General features: G+C 40.7%; 2 protein-coding genes across 2 annotated transcripts in view; one reads left to right on the top strand and one right to left on the bottom strand.

Moving 5' to 3' along the window:
- Positions 1-341: 341 nt before the first annotated feature.
- mrpl2 (mitochondrial ribosomal protein L2) lies at positions 342-2,468 on the top strand. Its single transcript, XM_003978103.3, has 8 exons — positions 342-487; positions 766-866; positions 982-1,150; positions 1,350-1,491; positions 1,605-1,720; positions 1,810-1,920; positions 2,101-2,174; positions 2,243-2,468. The coding sequence occupies exons 2-8, from the start codon at positions 810-812 to the stop codon at positions 2,450-2,452; spliced, it is 879 nt and encodes a 292-aa protein (XP_003978152.2). The 5' UTR covers positions 342-487; positions 766-809; the 3' UTR covers positions 2,453-2,468.
- Positions 2,469-2,538: 70 nt separating this feature from the next.
- LOC101076920 (phosphofurin acidic cluster sorting protein 1) overlaps positions 2,539-19,849 on the bottom strand; it is a 39,011-nt gene continuing 21,700 nt past the window's right edge. Inside the window, 22 exon segments of the mRNA XM_029835660.1 lie at positions 2,539-4,946; positions 5,400-5,513; positions 5,722-5,945; positions 6,018-6,156; positions 6,232-6,274; positions 6,347-6,389; positions 7,898-8,000; positions 8,516-8,546; positions 8,549-8,628; positions 8,722-8,876; positions 9,413-9,519; positions 9,654-9,758; positions 10,322-10,366; positions 10,536-10,661; positions 12,298-12,378; positions 13,157-13,250; positions 13,848-13,999; positions 14,902-14,961; positions 15,224-15,304; positions 15,534-15,625; positions 16,262-16,424; positions 19,710-19,835. Coding sequence (XP_029691520.1) covers positions 4,831-4,946; positions 5,400-5,513; positions 5,722-5,945; positions 6,018-6,156; positions 6,232-6,274; positions 6,347-6,389; positions 7,898-8,000; positions 8,516-8,546; positions 8,549-8,628; positions 8,722-8,876; positions 9,413-9,519; positions 9,654-9,758; positions 10,322-10,366; positions 10,536-10,661; positions 12,298-12,378; positions 13,157-13,250; positions 13,848-13,999; positions 14,902-14,961; positions 15,224-15,304; positions 15,534-15,625; positions 16,262-16,424; positions 19,710-19,835 — 2,280 coding nt within the window. The 3' untranslated portion in view covers positions 2,539-4,830.

Raw genomic sequence — 19,849 nt, 5'->3', positions numbered from 1 at the left:
TCCAAACCCTAAACCCAACCCTAAAACCCTAACCCTCCTCCTGCCCTTGTTTTGTTATTACCCTGACGTATTTGTGGGTGACCGGATGTTAACAACCATCCGGAGATTTCACCGGATCTACGTCACTGTCTCTGATGTATATTGCCCATAAACAAATGTAGGGAAAAAAATCACTCTTGTGAAACTACCGTGGAATCTCACAGATTCATTGAGGAGGAATTGGAACGATGTCACTTGATTTTTTTTTATTTAAAACGGCAAAGCAGCAGGGTTTTTAGACCACAGTCTTTACACTACAGAGCAGATGATGGCGGTATTGCACCCACAAGCTAGTTGCCAATCGCCAATATAAATGAGAAGAAGAAGAAAAAGAAAACGAAAAGAAGAAAGCTCCGCCCTTGTGTTGCGTCATCAGTTTGCGACATGTCATGCTGGTACCTGAAGGACGTAGAGAAAAAGGAATAGATGAAATTACCAGCAATTTAAGGTTTGTCCAACGTTATAAATACTGTAGGATATGCAATTTATAAATATCCAGGTGGCTAATTATTTCTACCCATGTACAATCAATAAAATCTCCGTAGTTTTGTGTGTCGGATGCTAATTTTAAACTAGCTTATTCGAAGATTATTGTAACGCCTTAAACATAATGAAAATAATAATATAACCACGTTTAATATCTAACCCATTAAATTAATTAACATACGATTTCGCTTGGTCTTGGTATGAAAAGTAAGAGATTAAATTAAAATGAAATGCTTGCAGAGACATTTACTTGTCAAACGGTTCAGAGCTGCCTGGAGGACGTAATGATGGCGAATTCAGGTCTAAGTGGAGCTGTTCGCTTCCTAAAGGTATCCTTTCAGGTAATAATTCGCTTGCCAACTTTATCAGGGGACCTCAGACAGAGAATTCACGAATCATCAAAGCGAGTGTAATACTTTTTTTTAAAATTATAGTTTCATTTTTTTGTGACCACAGATGCTCACACAGTCTAAAGTGGGATCCCTGGTCCCCAGTATATTTGTACAGGCCAGGGGTTTCCTCACTACAGCCTCTCTGGCTCAGAATAGGACACTTTGGAAGCAGAGGGAGAAGTACACTATCAGACCAATTGGTATTAAGAAGACTGGAGGCAGAGACCACACAGGTACACCTCTCTGCTATGTACAGTATATGAAGTTGTGGAAAGATTCAAGATGTTATTTGGGCTTTAGAAATCCACATTTACAATTTAAGTAAACAAAGCACCTGTTTTATTTATGAGAATGACAGCACATCTAAGGGAATATATTTCTCCTGTATCACAGCCTTGATTATTTTGATCCTTTCTTATCTGTATCACTCAGGAAAGATTCGAACACATGGCATTGGCGGTGGCCATAAACAAAGATACCGAATGGTTGACTTTAAGAGGCTGAATTATGAAGCAGGCAAAGAGGACCAACCTTTTGAAGAAAAGGTTGTGGAAGTGAGATACGACCCATGTAGGTGAGATTAGCTTTCAAACATGCAGATAGACCACTTAAATCACATTGGCTGTCCACTTCCTGCATGCTGGAGATCCTAAATGCCTGGTCTGGTCCTCATGATTGTGCATATAGGTCTGCTGACATAGCACTTGTAGCTGGAGGCAACAGAAAAAGATGGATTATTGCTACAGAGAACATGCAGGCTGAAGACATCATCAAAACATCTGCAGTCATTGGACGTATGGCAGGTAACAACCTTCACCAGAGATGAGGAATATGGACTTACGTGTTTATATGTGTTGTCTTATTTAAGTTAAAACCTGGTTTTATGCTGCAGTATCAGCTAAGGAGGGGGATGCGTACCCACTGGGAGCTCTTCCTGTGGGGACACTGGTCAACAACTTAGAGATACAGCCTGGGAAGGGATCCGAGTATATCCGTGCTGCAGGTAATCTTTCGTTGGGCATACTTTTGTTACCTGCAGCCAAGCAGAGACTAAACCTGTTTGGCTGGCTTGACACAGTACTGGACATTTTTTTCTGAAATCAGATTTATACAATAACAGACTTTATTATTCATTGTCACCATTTAACCCTAACCCTTTGCGGAATGTTTTCTTTGTTTGAAGGGACAAGCGGTGTTTTGCTGCGTAAAGTAAATGGAACAGCGATAGTTCAGCTCCCTTCGAAGCAGCAGGTGCAGGTGAGGCTTTCTGCATCAAGACTTCGCATAAAGCTATATTCTGCTCTGAACTAACCATGCACTCACAGGTACTGGAGACATGCATGGTGACAGTGGGACGGGTGTCCAACGTTGACCACAATAAAGAGATCATCGGCAAAGCTGGGCGGAATCGCTGGTTCGGCATTCGCCCTTCGAGCGGCTTGTGGCAGAGGAAAGGGGGCTGGGCAGGACGCAAGATTAAACCTCTGCCTCCTATGAAGAGTTACATCAACCTGCCATCAATTGCTGCTAAATAAAGCCAGTGTGAACATATTTGGGACTGCACGTGCTTGTACTCACTGTGGATTGTTAACGGAAAGGTAAAACCAAAAGAGCTGTTTTGTACAGAAGATTAAAAATTTATTAAGCACAACTGCTTGTGAGAGTATGGAAGGGAACAAAATATAAAAATCCAAAACATATTTACAGCTATAGTAAAACAACATGCAGAGTAACCCATTTTAGTGGTAAATTTAAAAATACTGCCATGTCATTTCAAATAGTGTTTGTGCAAAGACACTGGGTGGCATTTCAAGTAACAGGAGCAATGAGATGGCATGTTTTAACTGACCATTAATGAAAACCATTAATACTGATGCAAATGATCATGCCTGCTCATTGACCCAATCGTACTCAACACCCCCACACTGTGTGTAGATGTGGGGAGGGAAACATGTCAAATACCACTAATGAAATGCAGTCATACTTTGGGGTATTTTCTACAAAATATCTCTCTGAGATATTGATTTCAGTGGAGTCAAAAAGAGTTTTTGGATAAAAAAAGAAGTCAAAATTAACAAAAAATTGTTTTTTTTAAATAAAGAATAAAACATTGCACACTGAATCCCCACAAATCAAATCTCTTTTGTGGTTAGGGTTTACATTTCAGATGTTATCCCTTGCACTTCAACCTCAAACCGCATCCCAATTCTAAATAAGATGACTATAAAACCACACGAAAGTGCATTACATAAAGAGGGAATATGTTATTTAGAGTGTCTGCATCGTACATGTCAACTTCATCATCAGGAGTTCTGGCAGTATATTTGGCATTTATGTCATGACATAGAATTAAGCTATTTGTGCTTTCAATTTTAAGGGGATTCACAATAAAACATTTTGTCTATATTTCTATACAATACTACAAAAGCCAGCCTTTCAAAGCTCATAAAGTCTTTATAAAAAAAAAAATGCAACAAGAAAGTCCTTTGTTCAAAGGTGTTCTGTTGTAGGACATAAAAAAATAAATCAATCAAAAATGCCAATTGAGGGAGTACCATCAAACATGTAGCACACCTACAGACACACAGGCAATGACTTGGACATATGGCAATACTCCAGACACTTTTCTTCCTATACTAATGACTATCTAATAATTGCATTGTGCTAAAGTTTCAAGTCAGACCAAAAAGTTGGTATTTTTCTCTAAGATCAGGATACTTTAGCGCATCCAGTCACTGAGGGTAAATTCAAGGACCCCACATTCATGGACACACCTCTTGGAAATGATTATTTGGCCAAACAGGGAACAGTAACAGGTTAAATTCAGTAATATTATTACTGATCTCCACAGGCACCACACATGTAATAAACTTATTATTTCTGTCAATACGCCAAGAGGTTTGACCAAATTATGGTGGCCAACTGGAAAATGGCAACTTTGGCACATCACCGAAATTTGTCAGGTTGTTGTGGGTCTGCGGTGTCCACGAAGATAACACAACCTTTATGATAAATCACGATTTCAGGTCAAATACCGTATCGACTCTGATTACAGCACGGGTGGAAACAGGCGGGAAATGGGAGGAAATTTAAGAAAAGCAGAACACTAAAGGTTAACTGACAAGATTCATTTGGCATTCAGCTGTTAACATCAGAAATGTTGTGATACCCTGCTTATAGGTGGTCTGGACGTAAACATGGATACAAAATCATAGGGGAACATTTTTTTATAAATGTAGCTTCGATTCATTTGTAATGTGAACAGTCGCTATTATTAGCTACCCTCAAAAAGACTCTTTTCTTTCTTTGCTTTAAACACGGTGTACTTTTAAGCAACAAGACACAAAGAACTAAAGTTCCTTCCTACAAAAGTTTGACCTTTTAGAGAAAGTAAAGGGAAACAAGTAAGAAAACTGAGCACTGAGTTAGAAGAGATTCCATCTAAATTCACAGCAATACTCCAACTTCCAACAACAAACATCTCAAACGATCTCACACACTCCACTGCACATCACTGTCACACTCCTCCATGTCTATAGAGTAACAATAAATGTAGGATTTCACAGAAATAATAAAATGTTAAGAAAACAAAGTGCAAACACAGCTGCCTTTCTTGAAATGTGGCAAATTGTTAAACTCCTCAAATGACCTCAGAGGTTGTAGCACAATTCTTACAAAATAGTATGTTTTCTTTTTTTTAGTGTGTAAAAAACAAAAACAACAATATCAACACCCGACATCACAAACATCAACTCAACAACATGAAATTTGTGTAAGGAACATTGATTTGTGAGTAAGATTTCCACAGGAAAACTATTACTGCTGGGGCCTCGCTGGTGTTTCCTCTCTAACTCTGTAGCCTGACGTGGAGCCAAGTGCAATGCAGTCGGGTCCAGATGGGTGGTGGCTACGCTCACACCGGCTTAGTGTATCCAAAGATTCCCACTGGGAAGTGCTTGACATGTGTTGGCCACTGGGCAGCGAGCTGAAAAAACTTTACATCGTTCCATTCCACTCCGTCGATTGTGACTGAAGGCAAAAGAATATGATCAACAACTTAAGTTAAAGGTATAGTTGACACAAATATTCACTCTACTCTCTGACACATGGATAAAGATGTGAAGATTTGAGTGTACAAAACCCTTCAAACGTTTCACAAAGCTACAACAAATCAAATGAAATCCTGAGCACATTTTGATGAATAAATCATTTTTGAGAAAGATTCCTTGATACTAGTTTTGTGGTGCATCCGAGCAGCTGCCAGCACCACATCTGGCAGCCTTGTTACAGCCACTTTTCTTCAAATTGCTACCACAGGAGTAGTATTAAGGTCATTTCTCCTAAACATTTGACTGCAACACTACATACATTTTCAACTATGAACAAAAGGTTTTCAGGACTTAGACTTTGAGCAGCTCTAGAACAGTGAACTGTGTAAATTTTGATTTTAAGACAATCGGGCACAAGATGGCAGCGTCTTACCCCTTAACATTGTGTGCTGGTGCTTAGCTGTGCAGATCAACCTGCTGATGCCGTCAATCACTTGACTCTTAGAGTCCAGATCTTTCTCCTTGGGCTTCTTGCTAAGAAAGATCACTGGAAGTGAAAACAGGAAGGCAATGACAGCCATTAATTTCAACATTGTTACAGGACTGAACATGGTTTAACAAAGATTAGATGTGCACACATTAGAGTGAATATACTGTATGTCTGGGAGTGAAGGTTCAAAGGAGTAACCTTAGCAGACTTCTGTAGCTCATCTCTTATTTCTGTCCAAGAGGAATAACAACACTCTTTTCCTCACCTTTCTTATTCTTCTCCTTAGTGACAACGGTCATGGCCATGCTTGGTGGCGGAGTTAGTTCCCCTCCAGAAGGCAGGCGGCTGACTTGCAGAGAACGGAAGTTGCTCTTCAGAGTGTTCTTCAGTCCCACGTCTCTCTTTTCCCCATCTTTCTTCTTCTCTGGACCCTGCCACGTCCAGTAGTCAACCTGCAACCCCATCACTTCACTGCCAGAACATGGAGAGCTAAGAAAGCAATGAAAAATCATGAGAATAAGAAGGTGGAGGTTTATTCTTGATACATGTAACCCGTCATACCCAGTTCCAGAGAGGGCAGTGGACACAGAGGGTGACTGTGGAGGGGTGCCCCCAATCTCCTTCCCATACGGACCAGCCGATGGTGGTGTTGGAGAGGAGAGGATGCCCACACTTCCTCCCATTGCATCATCAGAATCAACTGGAATTTCAGGGAATTATTACCTTCAGGTCATCAACACATAAATAATCCGGTAAATTGCCATAACATTACTACCTGATGTGGAGAGGCTTTGCTCCACAATTCCAACTTTCACAACCTGCATGAATAATGAGATGGTTAGATCACGGTTTAACACACAAAACACATGTGTCTGTGAAGTTGCTCTTACCCCAATAAATGGCACAAATTTCTGACAGGAGTCCTCATCGGGGCTGTAAACAGACAGGGTTAGGGGGCTGTGAGGACGTGAATTACAACATTTCAACAATCCAGGGGTGCACAGGAACACACAATGGTCCTTGAGGGAAGGTGGCGGCAACATGGTCGAAAACCATGTCCCATTGCAGCAGAAATGGAATATGACTGGCTTGGATGGAATGCATCGCATAACAATGAGTAACAAAGAATGAGAGGACCACTCATTACAACCAAAACACATTAGGGGGTCTTTGTGATGAGCTGGAGTAACGGAACATCATTTATGCTCCAACTCTCATTAACTGACAGCTGTCTGCTCATGGGAACATGTCAGCCAATCAACAATAAGTACTCCTCTATCAGAATAAGAAAAAAGACACCTCTTTGTCGAGTCAACAAAGTAAAGAACTAAATGCAGACTCCAAAAACCAGCAGCCAAACAGGCTGGATGGATGGCTTCTGTACCAGCGGCTCTAAACACCCCGGACATTAGCACCGTAGTTTAATATTAAGGTTAAGAGATGTTTCATGTCTAGAAGTGGAGATTTTTCTCAGCAAGAACTCTACATGATTATACTGCTTTAACTAAACACAAATGCTGAAAACCAATAGTGACGTTGTGAAGTCACAAAATTAAAAAAGATTTTAAAGTCATTTCATGTAAATTTGAAAATTTTGCAATGAGGTCTTTCAAAAGCAATTATTGTGCACTATGGAGAACAAATAGCAAGTTATTAAGGCAAAATAATTAACAATAAGCAAAATAGATTGCGCTGATCTGGGGGTAAATATTTTAGCAGTTTGATTGACTATGGTCACATGACTTCTATTACTAACAAATTGTTTGTCATTTCTGCATGCAAGGTTAGCATTCCACATTTACGGTTAAGGCTGTTAGGCAAATCTTCACACACAAGACAGAGCAAGATCCAAAACTCACACCAACCAAAGGCACAACTGTCAGGGCTGAGTGTGAAGTGAGGTTACTGTGGGTGCCGAGTGTGAAAAGGAAACGCTAAAGTCACATCAAGGAGCCAAATGGAAGGAAAGGCCAAAGAAAATGAATTGAATTAGATACCTGATGTAAAAATCAAAATACAAACTCCTTTTCCTTGAATGCAAATCAAAGAGGAAAGGGGAGGGAGGAATGCATCAGCGTTAAAACTGAGCTGTACTAAAGACTTGTGAGCAAAAGGAAGCCAGTTTTACAATAAGGGGAAATGTTCAGACAGACAGGAAACAAATGCACACACTGTGTGTGCCTGCTGATGGTATAGGACTGCACTGACGTATGCATTTACCCTTATTATTAAAAATACAAGCTTAAAGTGGACCAGAACCTGCCAGTTCCAGGGAGTAACAACATCACTAAAATCAACATTTGTCTTTTTAATCACATGCACATACTCCAGAGATCATGCTTCAAAATACAAAGTAAATATTTCAACACAATCATGAATTAAAAAGCACATAATCACATGTATACACATTTAATAAACAGCGATGACCACTGTGGCTTTACCTCTTTTGTTTGTAGGTGAGCATGGCCTCTGAGATGGGGAACTGGTGCGAGATGTTGGCACCTGCGAGATACTGAACAACTCGTCCGGCTACATCGATGCTTTCTGCAGAGAGAAAGACGCTGTAAAATATTTGAAGCATTTTTTCCCCCTTTTTTCACGTTTAGCATATCACAAGAAGACTGTGCAGAAGAGAGAAGGAGGTCGCCATCTTAAAATGGGGAAAGTTGGATGAAACCAAAGGAAGCGTGTGCTGTGTGTCGCAGTCTAAAAATAGAACTGAAATTTGCTGGCACAAAAAGCTTCAATTCACCAAAAGAGTCTTACATTAGGCTGATTAATTACAAAAAGCATTCTGCTTCTGCTCTTCAGATTAATATTTTATTGTATATGGCAAATGTTAATGCCCTTCAAAGCTATCACAATGTGATACAATATAAAGAGACAGATGAATCTCCTCCTTTTAGGAAGAGAAATTCAGACTTAAATCAGACTGGAGCTGTTTGTTGCAGGTAGATGAAATCACTTCCTCATCCACCAGCGCAGGACCCTTGATTTGACCTCTTTTTAAAGATGACAGACCTGCTTTATAGCCTGACGCCAGAGACATGATTCCCTACCCGAGGTCGGCCCGCTCTGTCCCTGCAGAACAGCTCCCTCCATGCAGAGTCCATAAAAATGCTGTTGAACTTGCTGTCAAAGGAGGCCACGTACTTGGCCAGGGGATGGGAACCTAAGTAAGAAAGCAGAGAGAACATGATGTACAGTTCTGTTTAAAGCACAAGCTGCAGGAGGGGTGTGTTTGCAATAATCATGGTTGATTTACCTATAGGGATTACCAGGAAGCGTATGTAAGTAAGCCAGTCAGGCGTCTTGTTGGCCAGCTGTTCCACAAAGAACCTCAGAATGGTGCTGAGGTAGCTCTGATCACCTGCCACCGCCACTTTCATTGTTGGGGGCGTCTGTGCATTGCAGTTACAGCTACAGGTTTTAATATAAAGAGAAAAGGATCAAAGAAGAAACCGGTTTGTCATAATTAATGTCTACACTCTTTGTTACAATCCTGAATTCATCAGGGTTAGAGTAGAGGGCAGACACATTAGCCAAAGGTAATGAAGAAGGGAGAGATGCTTGAATGACAATGATCCTGTCCAAGTCTCATGCCTATAAGCACCTTCATATTGTTCCTGGTCGTCATTCAACTCCCCCCAAAAGATTAAGATTTTTTGAACACACTGTTATTCGCATCATTCCAACTCAGTCAGACTCCTGTTGGGTTTAATGCCCATGTCCATTTCTTAGTGACTCCCTTTGAAGAATCTTCTAGTCAGGTAGCAACAGCAATGATTAACAGAAGTTAGAAGGCTGGATCCCAAAATAGAACTGAACTGAGGAAGACTTAAGAAACCAGGTAAAAGAACACTCTCAAAGTTTGGGGGAACATTTCTTGGAATTCTCTGGCAATCGACCACCATAAACATAGTTGAAAAATAAAGATTTTGAATGCAGTGACTCACAATCTCTGGATCCGTGTTACAATAGTGTTGAAAGCGGCTTGAACATCAGCAACAGAGCAGGTGGACACAATGGGCTGGGCCTGTTCATGGAGTAACTCAGCTACATACTGTAAAATAACAAGAGAAACAAGTTTTATTATCGACCAGGACTTTCATGGTCGATAATAAAGCTGATGTCATGGTGAAAGCCAAAGTGGAGATGACATAAGTGTTAAGGAACCATGTAAAGAAAAAGCCACACCTGTCCCTGCCACTCCATGGTGTTGATGAGAATAATGCTCTCTGGTAGGCGTTCGTCCGATATCAAGATCTGGTTCAGCTGATCGTACACAGATTTCCGAGGAACCTTTGAGACACATTAGACAGTAGAACAGAGACAAAGCGTGCACGTGTCATGAAGGTGAGTCGATAACATCCTACTGAATTTAGGTATCATCGCATCATCTCTGGACCTGCACCTCCATCACAAGTATATTTATGATTACATCATAAATACATAGTATGGCATAAAAGAAGTGGATATAAACCCGCCAAATGTCTCAAATCTGTCCTGATGCTCAATATTTTCAGCCATTTCAGCCAAGAACATTTTAGTCTCTAAAAACATTTTCATGTCACCTGCTGTTCAATGGTGACTTCATAAATAGTTTTACCAATGTTGCTGCAGCTACCAACTGCTAGATGTTTGCATTTATTTATAGTACTAATGAAAAAAAAACCTTGCATATTGGATCAGATTGAGACTTTTCAGGATGTTAAGCATCAAATCAAACACTTGAGATATACATAGCATATATCCTGTAAATGTACCAATAAAGACAGATTTATAATTACACAGGGACACCATGCTCCAAACATTTTAAGGCAACACTCATAAAACTTTTAAAAAAATGGGGGTAACACATTTACCTGTGCAATGACGTCGTGAGTTCTGGAGAGCACTCGCTCTCCATACTGCTGGTTCTGTCACTCTGGGCTTTAGAGTCTGTCGGTCTTTCATGGAGTTGCATGGCGCGGACAGGTTCTGCATCCTGCTCTCGATTTTTACTATGGAACAATGAGGAAGTGTTTATTAAAACAAATCACCACTATCTTGGTTCCAGATCTGCGGTCACCTGGAGACGGGAATGTGGTTTTGGATTCCGTTTTTGCCAGGAGCTTGGCAACGGTAGCTGGTTGGACGTTCAGCGTTGACATCCCAGCTGCTCACCTCTACAGGCACTGGCCCGCTGTCGTCTGGCTCCACCTCCTGAACCACAAAACGGTGAGAGCAAAGATGAACGGACGGGAAGGACAATTCTGCTGAGACAACCAACAACCCATCCACATCAGATAAACCTTCGGAGACACTCCTGAACATCAGCAGTTGTGGTGAAAGGACTGTCTTCATTAAAAAAAAACTCTTTAAAGGTTAGATCTCTAGAAAAACAATGCAAGCCTCAATAGCAGATGAAATTCATTAAATTTGTGCTGTTAGTGATGAAAGTAGTGTGAGGACACTAATGACTCTTCCCAGTCTCTCAACATTTCCAGGTCGTCTTCCTTGCTGATTTATAACGGAGGTGCAGTTTCAGCATGCTTGCCCTAAAACAGGGGTCACTACCGGGGGGAGCGATAATGTATGGGACCAGATCTAGAGTCTGTGAGTAGAGAATTTAATGTGAAGGATCCTTCTTACTTGAAATTTACCATGCGCACCTTTTCTGACCAATGCCGTCAATCTCGGGGTAAAGACCAGGAAATTAAAGAATGAAGCCATTCCTCAGCCAACACATAACCCTTTCATGCAGTGACCCAACCCTTTCATGCAGTGACCCTAAACCCTTTCATGCAGTAACCCTAAGTGGACCCCTAACCCTTTTCATGCAGAGTGACCCTAACACTTCTCATGCAGTGACCCTAACCCTAACGTAACCCGAACCCTTAACGATAACCCTAACCCTAAACGTACCCCCTACCCTAACGTACACCCTAACCCTTATGTAACCCCTAACCCTTATGTAACCCTAACCCCCCCTAATGTAACCCTAAACCTAATGTAACCCTAACCCTAACCCTAAATGGACGGGGTGCCTTATAGTGCGGGGCGCCTTATGTAACGCTAACCCTAACCCTTATGTAACCCTAACCCTAACCCTAACCCTAACCCTAACCCTAACCCTTATGTAAACCCTACCCTAATGTAACCCTAACCCCAACCCTTATGTAACCCTAACCCTAACCCTAATGTAACCCTAACCCTAACCCTTATGTAACCCTAACCCTTATAGTGCGGTGTGTGTCTGCACCGTGAGAGAGTTCAAGATCAGCAAATCCATGGTTCACAAGTGGAGGAAGCAGGAAAACGAGCTTCGCCAAGTCAAGAAGACGAAGCTGAACTTCAATAAAGTCCAACTGAACTCAGTTTTGCTTCCGCTGCCTTTTTAAACACACATGCTAGCATGCACGTTTTAAGCCAGCGTACCGGTATGTTCTACCACGCCTGCGCCCTATAATCCGGTGCACCTTATGTATATGTTAAATACAGAAATAGCACCTGTAACTGAGACTGAGCCTTTTAATACGGTGCGCCTTAAGGTTGCAGAAATACGGTACTTAAAATGTTTATTTATTTCTTTGATACAACTAGTAAAGCAAATAGGACATTAACAAAAATTCAAAATGATGTTCTGGGCATTTACTTGAATACATTTCCCTGACTGGACCTCTTTGGGTTTTAAGTTGCTTATCTGTGATCTAAATTATGCTTACACTCTTTGTTTTTTTGTTCATGGAAAATGTCTAAAAAACCCTCACTAGGAAAGGGAGCACAAATGAAGACAGGCAGCAGGAGTTTGGAGAAAAGTAAGGATTAATGGGGGATTTATCAAGTGCAAAAAACATACCGTGGTGGCATCGGTGATGCCGTCATCTGGATGCCGCGTCCCCTGCACTTTACATCTGTCCACCGTCAGAAAATCCCCAGTCTACAAGCAAACAAAACACAAAAATTTAGACAGGATTTAGGCATAAATGACAGGATTGCTGATAACAGGACTCATGCAATCTCATTCTTGATTTGTCTGTCAGGAGAAACAACTCTAAAAGACATGACAATGCCTTCTTAATTCACTAATTATTACATCAGAGATTTTGTCCTTCAAAAGCTTTTCATGAAGATCCACTGGAGATATCTCTTGAGCAAAATGGACAAACGTGAGGGTGGAAAATGCTTCAGCATATTTTACTAGAGCCTGAAATGGAACAACATTGCTTCTCTCGCCATGTCGCTCCCTTTGTACTCCCCGGCCCCCAAACCATAAATCTTTGGAGCAGAGTTAGGACATTCCTCAGTGCAGCCTCCCCGGGGCATGGGAGCATATCTGTGTGTATTGATGGTGGAGGAGAGGTCATAGTGTCACTTGCTATAAATACTGTAGGAGCGATGGGGTGAGGAGGGCATGGACTGGACAGCCCAACCCTCCCCCCATCTGAGTATGCCGGTGAAAGAGAATGGTGACCTACATTGCATTCATGCTCAGAATATCTGGTTTGTAGTATCATGGTCTCTTGGGAGGGAGTCTGTGAACTACAAAAAACACAGACGACTACCACACATGCAAAACAACACCTCAGGGAAATTCCTTTGCATTTACTAAAACAAAATCCTTAGTAATTGAGAGGCTGAAGGTAATGAGTTCACAGAGGGTTTAAAAAGAAAAAAAACAGATGAGTTTGGTAATATGGGGACGAGGGTCAACTCACAGGACAGGACAGCTCTCGCTGCTGGCTTTTTTGGCTGTGTATGCTGCCAATTTCCGTCTGGGAACTAGAATGTGACATCCCTTCAAAAAACGGCCTGAAAGCAGAAAAATATTTGGACTAATGAGTTTACAAATTCCCCCCCCCCCCCCCCACACACACACACACACACTTCATAGCATCTTGCAAAAACACATAAACTACATTACCGAATAGTCTTTGACCGTACGAAGATATGTCATTAATTTCATATAAAAAGTGTTCTGCGTAAAATTATACAAGCCAGCTCGTCTATTTGATGCTGCTTTAGTAATTTCAGTAAATTTAGAAGTTCATTATATGTGATGTTTTTACATGTATAAAAATCCACCAGCTCTCAACGTAAAAGAATCTGTTCATGAAGTTGATAAAGGCTCCATGGAGAAAATGTAATGTGAGAGGGGCAAACCTGCAGGAAAGGGTGTATTTTATTTTTTGAAAGTGTGACTTCAGATCCAATGGACTCGCCTCACTCTTAAGTCATATTCAAGCCACAACCCAAATTTAATTAAAAATAAGTCCTGCAAAATATTTTCAGATTAGAAGCATAGAATCTTACGGAAATGCAGACAAAAGAACCAAATCTTCACCAAAACTAAGTCACAAATTTGCACTTATTAATATAAACACTAAATCAATAGTTTCAGACCCATACTTGAGTTTGGGCTTGGGCGTGCTCAGGACACTCTCATTATCCTCCACCTCAGGCCCACTGTCGCTCTGGTTGTACACCTCCAGACTGTCGTACAACAAATCCAGATCCTCCTCCACTTCTTGGGTCTGGTCTACCGGGTCAGAGTCCAGAACCTGCCAAACCAGAGAGACATAATTAGGGTAGTGTAGGGGTTGGTGATCATGCTCATGGGTTAAAAGTGTAGCGAGCATCTACTACTGTGCATTAACCAATCACTTATGCAATGGCTATAGGAACTCTAGGAATTACTGACTAGACTGAAGGCTGCTAGAAATGCTATAAATACATTGCTACATTACTGCCACACAGGCCAATTAAGAGGCAAATGTTAGGAGAGAGCTGAGGTGCACAGTTGATTGTGCATAATGTTGAGACTGACTGCCTTAGATTATTCAGGTGTTAAATACCACTCTGCAAGTGCAGAAGCTGGCAGGAAGCAGACAAACACAGTCTGTCTGTCTGTCTGTCTGTCTGTCTGTCTCCTCTCCTCCTCCCGGATGTGTATTTATAGAGCTGTAGCCCTGCCACAATGTCCAGCCAGGAGCGGATTATACAGGCGGCAAATGTGATAAAAGATCACCAGGCCACCTGGAGCTTCAGGAAGCAGCCAGCAAGGTTCAGCACAAACAGCCTGGAGACTTTTGTAAGCAAAACGACATCACCATTAATACAGACACATGGGTCTCTTGAGAAATAAGACATAAATGGAAATGGAATTGCAAAAATGCAGGAACAAATCATCACCTTTTGTGTTTAGATGTGTGAGCATGTGCTGTATGGGCAGTTATTAGACAGTCAACACAAATGAGGGTTAGGGGGCAATTTGGAGCTTAGAATAATTAGTTGAGTCTTAAGTGGTACAATGAAAATGCAATGAACATATATTCATGACATCAGTTTGGTCATGAATGAGGTGGCAGTGATGTAGCAATGTCATTATTTCACCATTATGTGTTAAAATTGACTATATTGTTATTTTGAAAGTGAAACTGGTCATTCTTTTTTTCCACCTTACCTCATCTGTTACTTTGAACCTCTTCAGCAAGGCCACAAATTTCTGCTTGAAATTAGGTTGCTGTCACAAAAATAAACACAAAGAATAATTAAGAGAAAAAAGGCCCTCCTGCAGCAAAGGAAACTAAATGTCAAAATTAAGGCTCAGGCCAATAAAACCAGTATCGCTCCAGTGGAGCTTCATTAGAAACAGCCAGTTAGAAACAGCCAGTTAGAAACAGCCAGTTAGAAACAGCCCAGGGAACTCACAGCCTTCATCATTTATGGTTAAGTTCATGTTATAGTCAATGATTGTCAAACACGAGCACAGCAGGACTACTAACTCTGGTCATAGAGGTGGTTCGGATCATTTTTCTCCGGGGTTTCTTCGGCTTCCTGACCTCGTCGTCTTCATCATAAAGATCCTGAAACAGAGGATATTAAGTATTCTCTGAATACCAAAATGACTTCACATTTCTTAATATTGTTTATCTTTTAAAAACAGAAAACATGATCATACTAATGGCGTATTCCTCTAGTTAAGAATTTGTCACTTCTGAATTATGGCTGCTTGCAACAACATGCGCATTGATTAATTATTTAAATTTCTTTCATTCTCAGGTGTGTACAGGTGTGCATCATTCTGCCACCGACCGGGCCGTGAACCGCGTCATCACTGGCCTCCTGCTCCGAAGAATAGCTGTCATCATCCTCTTCGGAATAGTTATCCAGGTCTGGGGAACGGTCTGAGGGAGGCATTAGAAGAAAAAGTAACTTGTAAAGATGGAGCAAAGAGACTGAATATCATATGAGAGGAATTCAAGTGCAACACCATAAAGTTTAAAATTACATTAAATATTAACATAGGAGTGATAAAAATGTTCATTATCAAAACTAGAATATGTGCCAAATGTGCCATTTGTTTAGAAAATGATACCTAATTTCATATTGGTATTTATACTCAATGTGACTCCATCAGTCACCATTTTTGACAACACTACTGTAATTCTATTATAGTCATTGACTGTAAGTCACATCAACCCCATTTCATCTTAAGATTCAGTTGTCATGGTCACTTTCTGTTTGTGATGTGGTATCGTTTCTTTTTGATCTTTAGATCAGCCAGGACACATTTCTGCATGTGTTGCAGGGGTTGGATGACAAAGATAAGCATCTTCTCTCCCCTCCCAATGACATCTATTCAGAACTCTATTTATGAGGTCATTTGTTGTGTTTTGGACTTGAAGGGCCTCCTTAATTCCATCCAGAACGATGAACACGTCAGGATAAAGGGTGTGGAGTCTCTCTCTGGCCAGAATCAGCAGAGAAAAGTGAAGATCCTAAAACTGATCTGGACCGATCTGGGAGAAGTCAGCCCCCACCTGAGGTTTTGGTCTTACGGCCAGCCTGGCCACTGCCGTCCTCGTGGTCGATGGGTTGGCTGGACAGCGAGTACACGCTGATCTCTGCCACACGTACTTGAGCCTCCTTCACGTTACTGTGGAGACCCAGAATCTGTCCTCCGTCTGTGGGGTGTTGCATCACCTGAACAACAGGAGGGTTAACAGGACCAGGCACTGACTTTAGAACTAACAGTTAATCCTTTTTTCAAGTTTCCAGAAACAGGACACAAACAACATTTCTGTGACAGAGTAGAAGGATGCATTTTTCTAACCAAACTAATACAATCCAACACAGAACTGTCATTGTTAGATGTTCTTTTATCTGGAGAGAGATTTACCGCCTCCAAGCGTTTTTAATCATCAAATGAAATTTTATTTGCAAATTGCTAAACGGTCCAGGTCCACGTTACTATATCAGTCAGAAAACATAGCAGTATTGAAATGAGTTCTATCTAAGGTGCACTAGCTTTAATGAATCACATCCCAGAGAAATGACCCATTAGGCGTGGAAGCTGGAAGTGCAATAGGTAACGTTCTCCCACATTAAACTGCAATAGGCTCAAAATAAGAGCACATAAGGGTCTGCACTACAGGGTTTGACACTTAACTACCCAGAACAACAAGATATAATAATGTTAAAACCAGATTTATTCATAGAAGTCTATGGGTTGTTGCTAGTAATCACTAAAGCAGTAAAACAGCATTTTAAAATGTAATAATGCCTTCACCTTATTTTCTATCAACTTTTATCCTGGGGCTCCTGCTTGAGATTATCTTTGGCCTGGGCAATAATAGCTACAACTTTCAGTTGAAACTGTGCTCGATTCAAATCTATTCAATTACCTCATCACAGCAATTGATTTCAAAGGGTTAAAAAATTCAATGCTAAAGATATAACTAACCTTAACCCTAACTAACCCTAACCCTAACCCTTGATCACCCTATTGTATAGACCCTGTCTGTGTGTATTAATAAAGTTTTACTTAATGGCCCCTCATATAATCAACTTATACAGACCCTTTACAAAAAAAATGTATATTATGGAAAAGTTTATTCATTTCCATAATTCCATTAAAAAAGTTCAACTTTTATAGATTACAGGACCCACAATTGAAACAAGTATCTCAATTTCAAGAGCTTCCAGCTCAGAAACTCCATCAAAACAGGAATTCAAAAAATTTGAAAACTGAAGAAATCCCCTTTTACTTCTCAGTTTTTGCAGATACAAAAAGAAATTAGGATCACATCAAATCAATCAAAATATGGTACTTTCTAAATGATATGTGAATGTTCCATACTTGGTTGGGAATCCCTCTGCCTTAATCACCGTGGCACCGAGGCCATCAGCCTCTGGCATTACGGGGAGTTACAGAAGCCCAGATTCCTCCTGCTTCATGTCAGCTCTTGGTTTTTGGGTCTGCTGCCCCTCGTTTTCCTCTTGATAATAACCCATAGATTCTCAAAGGGGTTCCAGAAAAGAGATGACTGGCCAGTCAAGCACTGTGATGGCAATAAAACCCAGTTTGGTGCTTCGGGCAATATGGGCAGGGGCCAGGTCCTGCTGGAAGATGAAATCTGCATCTCCATGCAGATTCTCAGCAGAAGACATCATAAGGTCCTCTAAAACATTCTGATAGACTGGTGCGGTGACCTTGGATCTAAGAGGTTACCAACACCTGCACCAGACATCGCACCCCAAATGATGTGACTCTCGCCTCATTCCACCCTCAATCTCTGCCAGATTCTTGAATCTTCTCGGTTTGGTAATCCACTGAAGCCCACGGTCATCTCGTATGCTGCCGCATCTTCTCCTGCCACTACTTTCTATTGGCATGCTTGGACGCAGCACTCTGAACAGCTAGCCTCCTTAGCTAGGACCTTTTGTGGCTAACCCACCACATGGAGGGCATCGATGACTCTTCTGGCCAGTTGTCAAGTCTGCCAGTCTTCCCCATATTGAACCAAACTGAACCAATTAATGGGGAATCCTGTGCAGGTGTTTGAGTTTCATCGATGATTAGTGTGTGACACATTCGTCATGACTGCGTCACCCTAACCCTGAAAATGTTTTGCCTGATTTCTTCAGTGCTCTAAATGTTGTGAATTCCTGTTTCCGTGGGTTTTATGATCTGGAAGCCCAAATTATGTAAAATGTAACCTTTTCAATGGAATTATGGAAATGAATAAACTTTTCCATGATTTGCAATTATTTTTGGAAAGAGTCTGTATTATAGCTATGATTGATGTAAACATGTGATTTTCTCAGTTAGACACTGAACCTACTCATTATTTAATCATCTTCGGTGCACTGACTGCTCAAGATGAGTTATATATATATCTATATACAGTATATATATATATCTATATACAGTATATAGATATATATATAGATATATCTATATATAGATATATCTATCTATATATATTGTATATATATAGATATATCTATATATCTATATATACACAATATATATATATATATATAGTATATATAGATATATATAGATATATATATAGGAGGCACCTTTTCATAAATTTATCTCAGACAACATTCCTGATTTGAGTATTAGAACTGGTGCAGTGGCGACTTATGTTCCAGTCGACTGATTCTGGTTTATGATTGTATTTTAATTGTGATTCATTTGGCCAATGTATTTTTGATCCTTTTTATTTTTACTAAATTCTGGGTAGCATTTTAAAAAGACAACTTCTGGTACTGTGTCGCTTTCTGGCATGAACACGCAGACAGGTACCTTCTGAACACAAGGTCTATTATTGCTAAAATGAGGTTAAAAAAAATCCTGTCAACAATTTGTAACTCTGTAAATCAATATTTCCAAGCTTGCATTAGTTCTGATCCCCAACACCCCCGGGATCGGTCATCTGTCAGTTCAACGAAGGAGAAACACACTTTTGTCTACTGTGCTGCAATTAAAGAACCCACAGAAGAACAACAATAACAGCAGGAAGTTTCAATGTTTAGAATTTACAATTAAGGAATGAACAAGTGTGCAAGTGACTATGTCGCAACTTTGGATAGCATTAAATCGCCGAAGCATGTTGCCAACCGATATACGTAAAACATACTGTATATCATATAAGAAGCCTGTACAGGGGGACTTTTAATAATCTTCTATTCCATCACTTCATCATAGCATGGTGAACTGTGCTGTGTGTCTGAAGCCAGTCCCAACCACAGATGGCCCATAATCTCACAGACGGGTTTGTGTGATGAGTGTGAATCTCCTGTACGGCAACTGCTAAACAGCACAAAGAAATCAACAACCATGTCAATCACTGTAAGTGTACCAGAGAATATGACTGATGGGATTCTCAGAAGTCTCAGGAGAAATGAAGGGCTAAAGAGGAACAGGAAAAAAAATGAGTGAACAGAAGGAAACATCCCGCAGGAGCCACGATAGTCTACCTCAGCCATGTTGATGACTCCGACAGCCAAAGTCTTGTAGCCAAGGATGGTTCGATTCTTGTAGCGTTTCCTCCTCTGCAGCATAATCTGCAGTCTGTTGGCATCTCTCTTCAGAAAATGTGGGTACTGGAAGTTACACC

The sequence above is a fragment of the Takifugu rubripes genome, chromosome 4 (assembly GCF_901000725.2).
Source record: "Takifugu rubripes chromosome 4, fTakRub1.2, whole genome shotgun sequence".
Classification (NCBI taxonomy): domain Eukaryota; kingdom Metazoa; phylum Chordata; class Actinopteri; order Tetraodontiformes; family Tetraodontidae; genus Takifugu; species Takifugu rubripes.
The sequence above is the reverse complement of the archived record's forward strand: the minus strand, read 5'-3'. Positions and strand labels throughout refer to the sequence as shown.